The 15,868-nt window shown below is 44.7% G+C and overlaps 1 protein-coding gene across 1 annotated transcript; it reads left to right on the plus strand.

Annotated features, from left to right (window-relative positions):
- Positions 1-15,484: 15,484 nt before the first annotated feature.
- LOC311240598 (histone H2A) lies at positions 15,485-15,868 on the plus strand (the record flags this gene model as incomplete). The annotated part of the gene is made up of 1 exon (XM_084329172.1): positions 15,485-15,868. One exon carries the CDS (start codon positions 15,485-15,487, stop codon positions 15,866-15,868), a length of 384 nt encoding a protein of 127 aa, XP_084185298.1.

Genomic DNA, 15,868 nt, shown 5'->3' on the forward strand with positions numbered 1-15,868 from the left:
CAGTCACATGGCAGCCGAATGCCGCCTAAAGAAAAGGTGCAGTCGGTGCGACGGAGCCCATCTAGATATACTACACGACAGTAACAGAAGACGGCCTTCACCTGCACCATCGAGCGGCACCAAGGCAAGTGTCATGTACATTGACCCCGCCAGCAGCAGCGGCGCCCAAGTGCTCTTAAAGGTAGTCCGTGTGACATTGAGCTACCAAGATAAAGTCATGGACACTTACGCCGTCCTTGATGACGGGTCAGAGAAGACCCTTCTGCTCGCGTCCGCTGCGGCCCAGCTGGGACTGCGGGGGAGCGAGAACCAAATGACGATTCGGACAATAAGAAGAGATTTAAAGACGATAAAGGGCGAGAATGTCTCCTTCACTATCGCAGCAAGCGGGCAGCCAGAGCGACGGTATAGGATTACAAATGCTTTCACCAGCCAAGAAATAGGACTATCGCAGTACACCTACCCCATCGCCAAGCTGATGGATAAATATGTGCACCTGCGTCAACTACCTATCCCGCTCATAGACGGCGCCACCCCGACCCTGCTGATAGGCTCCGACCATGCAGAACTCATAGTCCCGATTGACCGGGTCCATACAGGACCCCGAGGCTGTCCTGCAGCAGTCGAGACCCGCCTAGGGTGGACACTACAAGGCCCCCTCGCTAAATGTCTCAACCGAACAGCAGCCACTAGCTGCCTCCACTCCAGAGCGACAGAAGGAGACACCACACTCCTGCAGCATGTCGAGAAGAAAATTGACTGGCGACGTCGTGCGCTGCTCCGCGCCTCCCTGATCAAAGACGGCTTTGATCTCCGGCAGCGGGCCAGCAGCGACCCCCCAGTATTGCGCAACCTCAACCCAGAGGTCGCAGAGGACCCAGCAGCAGATGAAGAGGTCCGACACAGTGTGAAGAACAGTTTCTACGTGGACAACTGTTTACAAAGCGTTTCGACTCAAGAAGAAGCCGAGGCTCCCCTAATCAAGCTACGCGCCTCCCTGATCAAAGGCGGCTTTGATCTCAGGCAGTGGGCCAGCAGTGACCCGCACGTATTGCGCAGCCTCTCCCCCGCGGACAAGGCTGCCAGCAGCGAGACCTGGATGGCGACCATCCCAGGAGAAGCCCAAGAAATGACACTAGGACTAGTCTGGCGCTTCAAAACAGACTCGCTCCACTATAGACACAAACCCCTGACTCCAGAGCAGGGAAGGTCGACGGCGACACCGACCACCAGACGGAGTGTGTACAGAACACTTGCCAGACAATATGACCCGTTGGGATGTATTCTACCTTACACCACCAGGGCAAATATGATTGTACGAGCACTATGGGACAAGGACCAGGGCTGGGACGACCCAATACCCGCACACCTTGCCTCCACATGGAGAGAGTGGGAGACGGAGCTCCGCTCACTCCCAGGCGTCAATATACGCCGCAGCTACCTCCCACCCACGGTGAGGCCAGAGACATGCAAGATGGATCTACACGTCTTCAGCGACGCCTCCGAAGTAGCCTATGGATCGGTGGCCTACTTGCGTGCCCAAGAGAAGGGAGGAGAGATACACACCGCTTTCATCCTGGCTCGCTCAAGAATAGCCCCACGAAAGCAACAATCTATCCCGCGTCTAGAGCTCTGCGCAGCCCTAGCAGGAGCGCATCTAGCCACGTTAATCCAACGTGAACTCACCATTCCGGTGCACAGAACAATCTTGTGGTCAGATTCCACGACAGTACCCACATGGATCAAGTCTGATTCATGCAGATACAAAGTCTTCGTGGGAGTCAGAGTCACCGAGATTCAAGAGTTAACAGAAGCAGCGAGCTGGCGGTATGTGGACACCAAACACAACCCAGCTGACGTCATCACCCGGGGAATGTCCCTGGATGACCTCACCCGTCGCAACATCTACAGTGACGGACCAGAATTCCTCAAGCTCCCGGAAGAAGAGTGGCCTACGCCCACCCCACGGGAAGCAAGTAAAGAGGAGGCTGAGAACAAGAAACCTATGTTCTGTGGACTGAGCACAGTCGCCTCCACAGACCCCAACATAGATGACTGCATTACCCTACAGAGTGCGCAGCTAAAGACATTCCTGTGGCACCACCCAGAGATTCAGTCCACCGCTGACATTTCAGCAGCTGACTACGAAGAAGCAGAACTTCTTCTACTACAACGAGCCCAGAGAGACTCGTTCCCCGATGAGCTAGACTGTCTACAGGGAGGAAAGCCCGTCCCATCAGACAGCAGACTGCTCCACCTGGCACCCGAGAGTGACGCCCATAATCTCATCAGAGTGGGTGGTCGCCTGCGGAGAGCCCCCGATCTACCGGATGACATTAAGTACCCGATAGTCTTGAACAGCCGACACAAGGTCACAGAGCTGATCATAAAGAAATACGACGAGGATGTACACCACGCAGGAGCAGAGAGAGTCTTCGCGGAGATCAGACGTCGCTATTGGATACTTCAAGGAAGAGAAGCGGTGCGACGCTTCCAGCGAACCTGTCTAGACTGCCGAAAGTGGCGCGCGCAGCCCAGCATACCACGGATGGCTGACCTACCACCCTGTCGCCTCCGACTCGGCGACAAGCCATTCCACTCCACAGGCATGGACTGTTTTGGCCCGTTGTATATAAAGAGAGGAAGAGGAACCGAGAAGCGGTGGGGTATTGTATTCAAATGCATGACCACCAGAGCGATCCATATCGAACTCCTTCCGACCATGAGCACAGACTCATTCCTTATGGCCTTCCGAAGATTCACATCACGGAAAGGAAAACCGTCTACATTGTTGTCTGATCACGGGACAAACTTCAAAGGCGGAGAAAGAGAGCTGAGAGAGAGCTTCCAAGCTATGGGCCCAGAACTTAAGACCCACCTCGCTCCATCCCAGATTAACTTCCAGTTTAATCCCCCGAACGCACCCCACTTCGGTGGAACCTGGGAAAGAGAAGTACGTTCTATAAAGACAGCCCTGTACGCCGTGCTTGGGGCCCAGACTGTGGCGGAAGAAGTCCTAATGACAGTCCTCACGGAGATCGAGGGAGTATTGAACTCCAAGCCCCTCGGTTACGTCTCAAGTGATGTAGCAGATGTCGACCCAGTCACCCCCAACACACTCTTAATGGGGCGGCTGGACCCCACGCTACCCCAGACAATGTACAGGCCTGAAGAAGCGAACGGCCGAAGAATGTGGAGGTACAGTCAAGTACTAGCTGACAAGTTTTGGAGCAGCTTCCTACTCCACTACCTACCGTCTCTACAGACCCGCCAGAAGTGGGTAAAAGAGAGAGACAATTTGACAGAAGGAACAGTCGTCATGATTATCGACCAGTCACTACCCAGAGCTATGTGGCCGGCTGGCCGCGTAAGCAAAGTGATCACCGGTGCCGATGGCAAGGTCCGAGCAGCTGAGATGCTCGTCCAAGGGCGAACTTACACACGACCCGTGGCGAGGCTAATAGAACTGCCCCGACTCCCAGACACTATCGATGATGACCATGACCCCATGACTTTGTGAGTTGACTGACCCTTACAGCGGACCTTGAGTGGTAGACAGTGCGGTTAATCTGTCTCTGCTTAGCTAATTAGGTGGGACTAATTAGGGGGCGGCTGTTGTGAAGGATCAGATTAAACCGAATATATATATTTATTTATATATATATATTTAATAGTATTTGTATATCGTTTGATATCCCCTGTATATTCCTTGTACAATATGCACTGAATATCCCTTTAGTCTACTAACAGCCCATAATAGTTTCATTCTACCATTGGACGAGAACCTGGCGCCAGCAGCCATACCCCTTGGTTCAAGTTCAATCGTGCCGACCAACATGTCGTGGCAAGCCCGGTTCCGCGTAGGAATACGTCTGGCGAAATACGAATGGTACTATTTGTTCACAGCGCATATATATATGGCGCAAGTAAAGTAGAACTTTCTTTTTAGTCCATTAGTTCTTTACCCTCCAACCGAGTAACAGACGCGAAGCCTCACCCACGACGCACGTGTGGTGCAGTAAGGCCTACTTGGCCTCAGAATAGGCATTGAGACATCGTGTGGATTAATAGTTGAATTGTCATAGTTTGGCACTATACCGTCGAGTTGGACGTATTTCTATTAAGCTAATAATAGTCTATTATGTATGGTGCATCGTTCGGTTAGAGTTATAAAGTGAGCAGTACCCCCATCGTTCCTGACGTTATCTGGAGTCTTAACCAGGCTGGGCAGACCACGTGTGGTGCTTGCATCCGAGGAGCTCCGGGCCAGGACGAGTGGACCTGTACATTGGATTACTTTACCCGGACGACGGCGAGCCTTCCACGGCTTGGATTATCTACATGCTTTGGGTGCTTTGATTATTCCATGGATAACGGCCAACACTGCTGAGTGTTGGAACTACCCCCCGGAGAGGAGTCCAGGTGAGACGGCGCTCTACCCCGAGTGAGGTCGCCTCACGTCTCTTCATCTGTGGACCGGCAGCTACCGTCCACGAGAGGGTCCAGCTGTATTCATCTGTGGACCGAGGTTCTGTGGGCATCGTGTTCAGGACTCTGAATTCTCCCAAGAAATCGTCGGCCAGATGGGATACCGCCAGCGGCTCTTCTAACCCCCCCCCTACTGTCTTACAACCAGCGGGACCCCCCCCCCTTAGTGTATCCAGCTATAATCATTTAAGTACCATCGCTATAGTTCCCTAAAGAACCGGGTTGTATACTTACTCCCTGCGTAACCAGAGATTGGACATTCAATGTTGATTTACCTACGAATACTCATTTGCCATACAAGTGCATTTCAAATCATAAATGTCATTAAGTGAACGTTGTATATACCCTTTGCTATATAAAATATTCGATTTATACATTTGTGTGGACTTCGTTTCATCAGGTGGGAAAGTGTTCATCATATCTATATCATGTACTGGATGGCCAGAAGTTAAAGTACAAGCGGTAGTGGTTTAATAATACCATACTTATCAATACAGTCAGGGAATTGTACCCCTCAGTTACAGTTGCCGTGCTGGAAGTATCTCGTGGAAATCAACCATCCCAAAAGTAATACTAAGTTATATACTTCGATAAGGGTCCGTGTACGTTTTGATAGTTCGTTTTTCGTTTCAAAAGGAAATACGAAAAAACGAAGAAAAAAAACGGAAATACGAGGTGTTTCCTATTTCCGTTTGAAACCAAAATCGGAAAAACTGAAATACGGAGCTGTTTTTCGTATTTTGGTGTCAGAATCAAATGAAAAAAAGGAGTAAATAATGGACCGTGTACGTTTTGATAGTTCGTTTTTCGTTTTTGATGTGAAGAATGGAGAACGGAACCACGTGACAAGTACATTTTTCAATGTAAAAGCCATGCACGATCTAACGTTAACGAATATGTATAACGTTATGAATAAATACACATGCATACAGATCTATACCAGGGTAACGTTATATACATACATTTTTTGTTTTGTGCATTTCATTTAGACAGGATATTGTATGTGAAGTAATAGCCTAATATGGTCTGTCCTGTCCCAAATAGTGTTGTTGTCTAAACACACGTTACCCAACAGATATCCTAGTTCAGTGCAGTGGTCGGCAATAGGCGGCTCGCAGGCCGAAATAGGTCCGCCAGCAATAATATCTGCCGGTCAGATTATTTTGAGAATATGATTTGTGATGAAGACTCGCTTTATTGTATCGGAATCGGGAGACTTAGGTAAAGTTAGAAAGATATTCACAGATTCGAATTTCCGCGGTTAATAATTCTTAAGCGAAATGTTTTTAAAACACAAAGGACACCTCTTTCCTATCGTAGTAAGGTAGACAATGAGCTACAACCTTACTTTCACCTAAACGAGGCGAGCCGGCCTCGGAGCTGTACATTTAATAATAATAATATTGATCTATATGTGCAGTCGGCCTTGGGGCAAGTGCGCAGCCAGGGACCGTCTAAAAAGTGCAACACCGAAAAGAGACGCTACAAAAAAATTGAATAACTTCACTGTCATACAGTGTATACTAGTGTCACCAAAATCACTGCACACATCATCAATGGTATCCGTCACCTACACCGAGCACGCCAAGAGGAAGACCGTGACCGCCATGGATGTGGTCTATGCTCTGAAGAGACAGGGACGCACTCTGTACGGATTCGGCGGCTAAACTGCTCACTGCGTTGTATCCAAAACCCAAAGGCTCTTTTAAGAGCCACCCACATGATCCATAAAACGAGCAGATTCTGTTTCCTCATACGTGCCTGACCCTTTAGATTATTTTGTACTTTATTTAATCAATATAGTGTGAGACGCAAGTGAGGCGTATAAAGATAAAAAACAATATATATATACACTATACTAAAACCACCCTCTAGGAAAGATTACCAATTTGGAAGGGGTGAGCAGGCATGCGTTCTTCATGGGACGGGGGTGCACTACGTGCAAGCCCAGATAAGTACTCGCTATTTGCATATCAATAGCGCCGGTCGTATTTAACACACCTGACGACCGGCGCTATTGATATGCAAATAGCGAGTGCAATCCCAGTTGATTTCAGGAACGCACCACTGGGGGTGAGATTATAAAAATATTCAGCAGGAGTTAGATCATTTGATCCATCATTATTTTAGATGCGCAAATGGTTTTAATGTTGTGTATAACACCTGATTAACACAGGGCTTCATTGTAGACCCGTATGATTATTATGCTGATGCTTTGTATGTATTTTTTTCGTGTATTTGGTTATTACTAATAACTTATTAGAATTACCCCCCCCCCCTTCGTGAAAATAGGAGGAGGGCTGATGGCGGAGTGGACTGTGTGCGCGGGGAAAGTCTCCAGCGCCTCTTTGTGTAGGAAGTCACTGCTATAGAACTTAAATGGAAAGGACACTTCTGTTTCATTTTGTCGCTCGTTCGGAGACAGTTTAACCTCAATCTGACAAGCTGTGTCAACATGCAATGTATATCTTTATAATTAAACGCTGTTTGTTGAAAATAAAGTTACATTTATATTTAATGTATTATACACATGCAATGCATGCTGGGGATTATTGCAAACAGGAACACCTCTGACCGCGTCTATACTTTCCACAAGCAAGTTGTCCTTCCGCGTTGCTCTGATTGGCCACTGACCTATGCTAGCTTTTTGCCCCCACGCCGGTATGAGCGTAATATTGAGCAGCGTAGAAATAATAATGCGAGAGCGAGCCTCGTAGAAATTATAATAATGCACGCTGAAATGGGTATCGCAATGCACGCTGAAATGGGTATCGTAGAACATGACATATTAGCATGACATCTGATTTATTAATACCTACGCGCATCAATATACTACTAACTATCAACTAACTCTAACTATCAATTAACTCGCTACCGCCCGTGCATCAATACACGCCGCGCTACCGCCTGTGCATCAATATACGCCGTGCATCAATATGCATACTGCTACCGCCGCCCTAACTAGCAACTAACTATCAACTAACTCTAACTAACGCCTAACTCGCTACCGCCGTGCATCGCTATACTAACTAAGATGGACGATCACTGCTATTCAGCCAAGCCAAAGCAGAGGTACATTTTAGTACATAGTTATAACAGCTAAGGGTGTTGTTAATGTGTTGATGGAATCACGTTAATATAGAGAGATGAAAACAATACAATACGTTATTTCAATTGAACTAAGAGTGATTTGAGCTTGTGACCATAGGCTCCACAGCCAGCTGACAAACGAGTTGAGCTACGCGGGCCGATGTTAAAACTGAGTGACTAATCCATGATTTACACTTGTGCCAATTGCATGTTTGTCCCTAATCTTTAGTATTGGCATTCATAAATCAGATGTCATGCTAATATGTCATGTTCTACGATACCCATTTCAGCGTGTGTTTGTGCGAGGCTCGCTCTCGCATTATTATTATTATTTCTACGAGGCTCGCTCTCGCATTATTAACGCTGCTCATACCGGCATGGGGGCAAAACTAGCGTAGGCAGGGGCGGTCAGTGGCCTAAGGACAACTTGCTTGTGGAAAGTATAGACGCGCTCCGACCAGACGCTTGGATTCTTACAACCTTTAACGGCACGGTGGTCTTCTTACAACAGGGCTGTGAAATACCGTCAAGTGTTGTGGTAACGTCAGTTGGGTTGGTGTGTTGTTGTGCACTGGTTGAGCATGCAATAAAAACGTCTAACGTTATGTCGTAGTCCGGTACGTTTTTGGATACATAATAAGCCTTGAATAAGTCTCTGGGCAACATAATAAGTCTCTAAATAACTAATAAGTCTCTGGGTAATAGTACTGTATATTTGCATATCGTATATGTCACAAATGTAACAGCAATATAATATGACCTGTATGTCATAAAGTCATGTATGTTGTAAAAAAAAAAAAAAAAAACTCAGCTCGGAACTAGGCAAAATCTGCACCTGGCACGCTGACAACAAACTATCATTACACCTGGGTAAAACAGTCCATTCTCTTCTGTTCAAATAACAAACTCAGCAAGGCAGACGGCTTCTCAGTTACAGTGGGTGACAATATTGTCACAAGGAAAGATGAAATTACATACCTAGGTTCCATCCTAGAGGCAAATCTCTCCTGTGACAAAATGGCATCCAATGTAATAAAAAAAAAAGTCAACCAATGAACTAGATTATTGTACCGGATCTGCTCTCTGGTAAACAAGAATACCCTGAAGACTCTGGCAGGAGCACTCATTCAAGGGTACTACGACTCATGGTACCAAAGCACCTCAAAGGCGCTAAAAACAAAATTACAAACATCACAAAACAAACTGGTCAGACTACTGCTTGACCTTACTCCTAGAACCCACCTCACCCCTGCCCACTTTGACAACCTAGGATGGCTTAGAGTAGACGACAGAGTACAGCAACTTGCAATGGGCCTGGTCTACAAGATACACTACACGACTAAGGTACCCATGTACATGTCAAAATACTTCCCAAAGGTCAGTGAATACCACGACCACAACACCAGAGGGAGCTCCACAAATCATGTTAAACCCAGGCCATGTCCTCACGTATATGGATCTTTTGCCAAACGGATATTCTCAGGCTCTGTTTAAAATAAAATCCCTGTCCACACCACAGTGTTAAAAAAAATCCATCTAGACACAAACACATAAACGCATATGAATTGCTCCAACAAGCATGCGGGCCAGCAGGTGGCGATAAGCGATATCCCAAATACCATAGTGGTACAAGCGGTCAGGACGACAGAGAAATGGGAATTGTCCATTGGTTCACCCAGCCCACTTCACCATTCCTAGCATTTCCATTGGCTATATTGACATACATACAGTAGATAATAAATAGATAGATATAGCGGTGGATTAGATGCAGTCCAGAGGAAACAACCAATCTAGATATGTCACGATTTAATGCTTTACTTCTGCGCACTGGGCGACGGAGAGATACAATGTCAATGTATTCAACGGATTCTGAAACTAAATATGGCGAGTCCTTATCACAATCTATATATATACTAATTACAACAAGACATTCATTAATTGCATTGTACTGTTCACGTGCCGTCGCATATATAAGTAAGGATAGTTTGAATGACATTTCAGCACGCAGGCGCTGTCCACCGAAGTTATTATTACTTCAAAGCGCTACTGCCTATATGGATAAAACAAGGTGTAATAAGGATGTTTTAGGTGGTGGTAGTTTCTCTGTTAGGACATAGTCGGTCTGATATATATTAGAGAAATAGTAAAGTAATATTCACCAAACAATCTGACGGGCAAGATATTATTACGCCCCGCCATAGTGCGTAGTGAGCTGATTTTCATTGGCGCCGGCAACTACAAATTGAAATCCTGTAGTGACAGAAAAACCTCTCAAAAAAGAAGTTATGGCGAAACAGACAGCAAAACGTGATTCCTTTGTATGGACAGATGACGAGGTGGAGTTGCTGCTGAGTGTAACTCTACAGTACAAGATGACCAAGACACAGGAGAACGTCAACTGGGAGTCGTGCTACACCAAATATGTCGAGCTGTTAATGCGTATGAATGTCTGTGTCCACGGGCAAGCTATATTCACGTAACTCACATATTCAAATGATTCCTGTAATTCCTGTACAGTAACTATTCAACTAATAATGTTAAAGGGGAACTCCAACATTTTGGGAAATTAGCTTATTTAACATCTTCCCTGGAGTTAGACAAGAAGATACATACCTTTTTTGTCTCTGTGCGTGCATTTTAGCTTTGGGAATAGACGCTCTGTTAGCATAGCTTAGCTTCATCACTGGAAGTGAGGCAGGACAGTAGCCTTACAGTGCCTTACAGTGTATTGCAAGGTCTGACATTGACAAAATTTGATATGCATGACCTTGGTGGGCTCTAGGTCAACTCCTGAAAAGGGGGTCAATGTCAGACCTTGCAATCAAAAGTTAGGGGGCGCACTGAAATTATGGCAAGGGTTATTAGCCCCCTAACTTTTGATTGCAAAGTCTGACATTGACCCCCTTTTCAGGAGTTGACCTAGAGCCCACCAAGGTCATGCATATCAAGTTTGGTCAATGTCAGACCTTGCAATACACTGTAAGGCACTGTAAGGCTACTGTCCTGCCTCACTTCCAGTGATGAAGCTAAGCTATGCTAACGGAGCGTCTATTCCCAAAGCTAAAATGCACGCACAGAGACAAAAAAGGTATGTATCTTCTTGTCTAACTCCAGGGAAGATGTTAAATAAGCTAATTTCCCAAAATGTTGGAGTTCCCCTTTAAGTTATTATTAGGTCATTCTGGGACCACACACGCGTGATGCCAACATCCTCAACTATCCGCAACATCAGAGTGCATCAGGTGCAGACCTCTTCTGTCGCGAGTCTATGCACTGAATTTAGAATCCAATTTGGCTTTTAACTGAAGCAGGGCGCAAAACTAGACATGTTTAGCAAAACATTAAATATCTTTGCTACAGTTTGTGATAATGCCTCGCCTTATTTTGTTTCGGAATCGCGATATTGTGATCTCAAGGTCTCAACATGACATTGTATGATATCTCTCGAGAAATAAGCAGACGAAAAAAACGCCACTCGCCACTTAAATAAATCAAAAGCGTGTGTTTAACAACCTCAAAAACGTTCGAAACACGGTTTATATTAACTTAATAAATAAACAGAAACGAAAAATCTACTTATGTAAACGAAAATGTCCAGTATAACTAAATAACAGATACATCCCTATATTACACGCAAGCAGCGTCTGATGGCCGAATCTGTCTGCACTGGAGTATACAGTAGCTGTTACATCTAGACATTCATGAATGATATACAAGATATACAAATATACAGTACTGCTTAAGAGGCAGAGATCAATAAGAGAAAATATATACATTCCAGGGGGAAGCAACTACAGCACCAGGCGCTGTCCATCTTATTGCCTCTGTGCGCTTCAAGGCTACGGGCGCCTATTGTATTGCCATGGATGGAACAACAGTCTGAGCATGCGTAGTGAGCTGTGGCGTCATCGTTTATCTAGACCAGTGGTTCCCAAAGTCGGGGTCGCGACCCAAAGGTGGGCCGCGAGCAGCCACGGGTGGGCCGCGAGATGATTACATTTTTTTTTTTTTAAATTAAAAAAAATATTTATATTATATTATTTTTTATTTTTATTTTTTTATTTTTTTTTGTCAGGTCACTGAACTTAGAAGCAGGCCAGGACAGTGTTTCTAGTTGTATTCTAAAATTCTATTCTATTGTATTCTAAAATGTGACTATATGGTTTTATATTAACTTAATAAATAAACAAAAACGAAAAATCTACTTATTTCAACGAACATTTCAAACTAAATAACAGATTATGCACATAAAACGCTGAAAACAACCGAAGCAACAATAGTATTTTAATGAGGCTATTATTATTATCATTATTATTTTGCAACAAGTTAGCCCTCTCATAAATAGCACATATAAATTAATAACTAACTTGAACTAACTTAATAGGATTGAAGTGATATTTGGCTTAAAAAATCGGTCACATGGCAAAAAAAAGAAAAAAAAAAAAGCCTGACGATGTCCATTGGGCCGCGGCTCTCTGACGCCTTATTTTCTGGGCCCTGGCCTGAAAAGTTTGGGAACCCCTGATCTAGACCAGGGGTCAGCAACCTTTTTGACATGGAGTGCCTGGTTGAAATATAGTTGTAACTAGTGTGCATTCCATGCATCGTTTTTTTTTTCTCATAATCAGGTCTTTTTAATGATAATTTTTACATTATTACATCATTATTGTTATTGTTATTATTAACAATATTATTATGATGGTTGTATCAACCCTAAATCTCACTCACATTTGCCCATTCATTTGTGGACACATCACACACCATCGGTGTGTGTACTGTACGTGTGCTGTCATAGCTCCACCTACAGGCCTAATGGAGAACACCAGGAGAACCAGTTTTCAATCCATAATAAGTTAACAGAAAAATAAGTACACAACCACATTATTTCAACCTAATAAAACTATGTTTATTGTCATTGTTTTAAGAACACAAGTTGACTTGGTAATACTCACATTTTGAGTAAAAAATTTGCTTTTAACATTTGCAATGTTCAATGAAATAATAGAAAAATAAATAATAAAATGTCACAATGTCACAATGGTGACCTTAATAATATTTTTGTTATAAGGCTCTGCAAATGTTACTGAATGATGTAGCAATGTATTTCCACTCCAGCTAAATTGAAATAAACAAATAAAGGGTCTCAATTAAATATGTGCAGTGTCACATGACACAGCACACAGATCAGAACACAGATCAGCACACAGATCAGAACACAGATCAGCACACAGATCAGAACACAGATCAGCACACAGGACACCTCAGAACACAGCTTCAACTAACGAAGATATACGACAACAGTGCAAAATATTTCACTATAATATTTCAAAGCGAAGTAAAACATAATAAAAAAATAAAAATAATATTATTATTATTTTTTATGCTGCCCCCCCCCGCGCGTGCCTATGAAAATGGTCCTGTGTGCCTAAGCAGCCTAGGGTTGCCGACGCCTGATCTAGACTATGCGTTTACAGTGGCTGCATGGATCCACTGAACGGATATTTTGGAAAATCTTCACTTTAAAATGCGTTTAAGAAAGTCTCCGTTTATGTCTCTGAAAACACCCTTTACATGTGGATGAGAGGCCCAATCGTGGAATAAAATGTGCGTTTGGAAAAAGATCCATATACGTGAGGACATGGCCCCAGATTCGGCTGCTCAAACAAGGGACTAAACATGTTTCGCAATTATGCCACATCAATGTGGAACGCCCTACCCACAGCTGTAAAGGAATGTGAATCACTCGCTCCAGCCACTCTCTGCCATATGTTCTGGTCATGCCCATCACTATCCCGATTCTGGCCTTCTGTTTTTGAAACCTTGTCCTTCATGTGTGACAGGGAGATCAGCCCTAACCACTTGGTTGCAGTCTTTGGAGTGCTCCCTGGCGAAATTAGGGTATCTGTCGCTCAATCAGATGCTGTGGCCTTCTCCTCTTTGTTGGCTAGACGCCTTATTTTGCTTAACTGGAAGTCAGCCATTCCTCCATCACATCGACGCTGGGTCGAAGATGTGATGGCACAACTAAAACTTGAGAGACTTAAATACTCCACCAGGGGCTCTACCCAGACATTTGTCCAAGTTTGGCAGCCATTTTTTGATTATCTTAATCTAAAATTCCCGGCTGAGGATTCTTAGGCAATAGGCATAAGACAGTGATTTATTAGATAGGCAATTTCTGTATGGCAAGTGACAACCTGTATAAGAACGATGCAATTTTCTTTTATTATTCTTTTTCTCTTTTAGTTTACTTCATTTCTTTTTTTTGGTATTGTGTGGTTATATGTAGTCATGTATTGTATTGTATGTATGTTTGTTGTATGTATGTATATAATGTTGTTGAACCTTAAAAAAAAACAATAAAACTATTTAAATAATAATATTATCAGATCTAATAGCCATCTCTCATAATTAGGCTACTTCTCTTCCCAGGCTTAACAGGACGAACACGAATCCATCGCGCATCTCAAACTGAAAGCCCTGTCAAGGTAGAATAACTAGGGTTACGATGCCTTTTTGTTGTGGTCCAGTTAATTGGAACACGATTCCACTACATTCTAACCAGTAATACAATTTTGCTTTAAACGGCTGTATATATGTCTGTACATTGTGCCGCTTTTATAATTGAATGACTAGATTATAATCCATTTCTTCTAAAGGGTTTTTGAGTACATTGAAAAGTGCTATACAACTAAAATGTGAAATTTCCTATTGAAGGGGCAGGACTGAGATCACCGATGTAGGCAAGGAGGCAACTTTGTGTCTTGGCCCTCTCCAAATTTCTAGATACCACTAACAAATACATGTACATTTAAACCCACCCATTGCAAAAAATTACTTTCTCTTGCATATAGACATTAGCCAAAAACCTAATAGGAACAGCTCTCTCATGAAGTGTGTGGCCTCTTATAAGAGCCTTTGTTGGAGGCAGGTGAGAGTATAAGAGTCTGTTTTTTTTCTAGCTCTTTCTAGCTCTGGTTTAATTAACCTATATAGTATTACTTTAAGCATTCATCATTCTTCATTGAAAAATAACCAGCAGTCAGCTGCCCAGCGTCTACCCAGCCCCGCTGCCTGTTATCGCGGGATCTCCCGACGGCCAACTTACCACACGGACGGTTGGTGGCGAGAGCAGGCCCGCCATTTGGATAAGTACAGCGGCACTCTGAGTGCTAAAACTTTATCGGTAGACATTTTCTCTGTGTGGCGCGGGCTCTCTAAGGGCGAAGATTGGTAACACGTAGGGAGAGAGAGAGAGCCCCCCCTCATCCGCATGCGCAGCAGTGCAACACACAGTACAAGCCCCGACGCCCCGCCCACGCACTGCAACACACAGTACAAGCCCCGAAGGCCCGCCTCACACACAGTGCAAGCCCCAAAGCCCCGCCAAGACATATGTGGCTGCAGCACTGCAGATTTATGCTATTGTCTGCGGCACTGCAGATTTACCCTACTCAGACCAGAGTGCGTTGCTGCTTTTATTATAGTATGCAAATTTTACTGCGTGGCTTCCTGTAAGCGACTGGTTGAGCTCAGAGTCAGTGAGCATAGTGGCGCAGGATTATGGTGAATAGAACCTGCATTCAACTCAGCAGCAGGCTTTATCATCTGGATAATCACAATAATCAAATGATGATGTGAACACATATTATGCAGGTTCATTATTAGGATCTGAATAGTCGACCTCGACTTCATCACATATCTCTATACCTTTATCCTATACCTTGTTTATGAGTTCGTTACTCCGCCTACACCTCCCACAATGATTGGAGGACTGGTCTTTTGGACGCTCCGCCCACAAAACGTCTTTCCTGATTGGGTGAGAAAACACAAGCCTGAAGATAAAAGGCGGCTCTCCAACTCACTGTTCATTTGCTAACTCGCTAAACGTAAGAGAATAATAAACATGTCTGGAAGAGGAAAGACCGGAGGAAAGGCCAGAGCTAAGGCCAAGACTCGCTCATCTCGCGCCGGGCTTCAGTTCCCCGTGGGTCGTGTGCACAGACTGCTGCGTAAAGGCAACTATGCTCATCGTGTTGGAGCTGGTGCCCCGGTCTATCTGGCGGCTGTGCTCGAGTATCTGACCGCTGAGATCCTGGAGTTGGCTGGAAACGCTGCCCGTGACAACAAGAAGAGTCGTATCATCCCCCGTCACCTGCAGCTGGCCGTGCGTAACGACGAGGAGCTCAACAAACTGCTGGGAGGAGTGACCATCGCTCAGGGTGGTGTGCTGCCCAACATCCAGGCTGTCCTTCTGCCCAAGAAGACTGAGAAGGCTGCCAAAAAGTAA

Source organism: Notolepis coatsorum (assembly GCF_963971535.1).
Source record: "Notolepis coatsorum genome assembly, chromosome: 14".
Classification (NCBI taxonomy): domain Eukaryota; kingdom Metazoa; phylum Chordata; class Actinopteri; order Aulopiformes; family Paralepididae; genus Notolepis; species Notolepis coatsorum.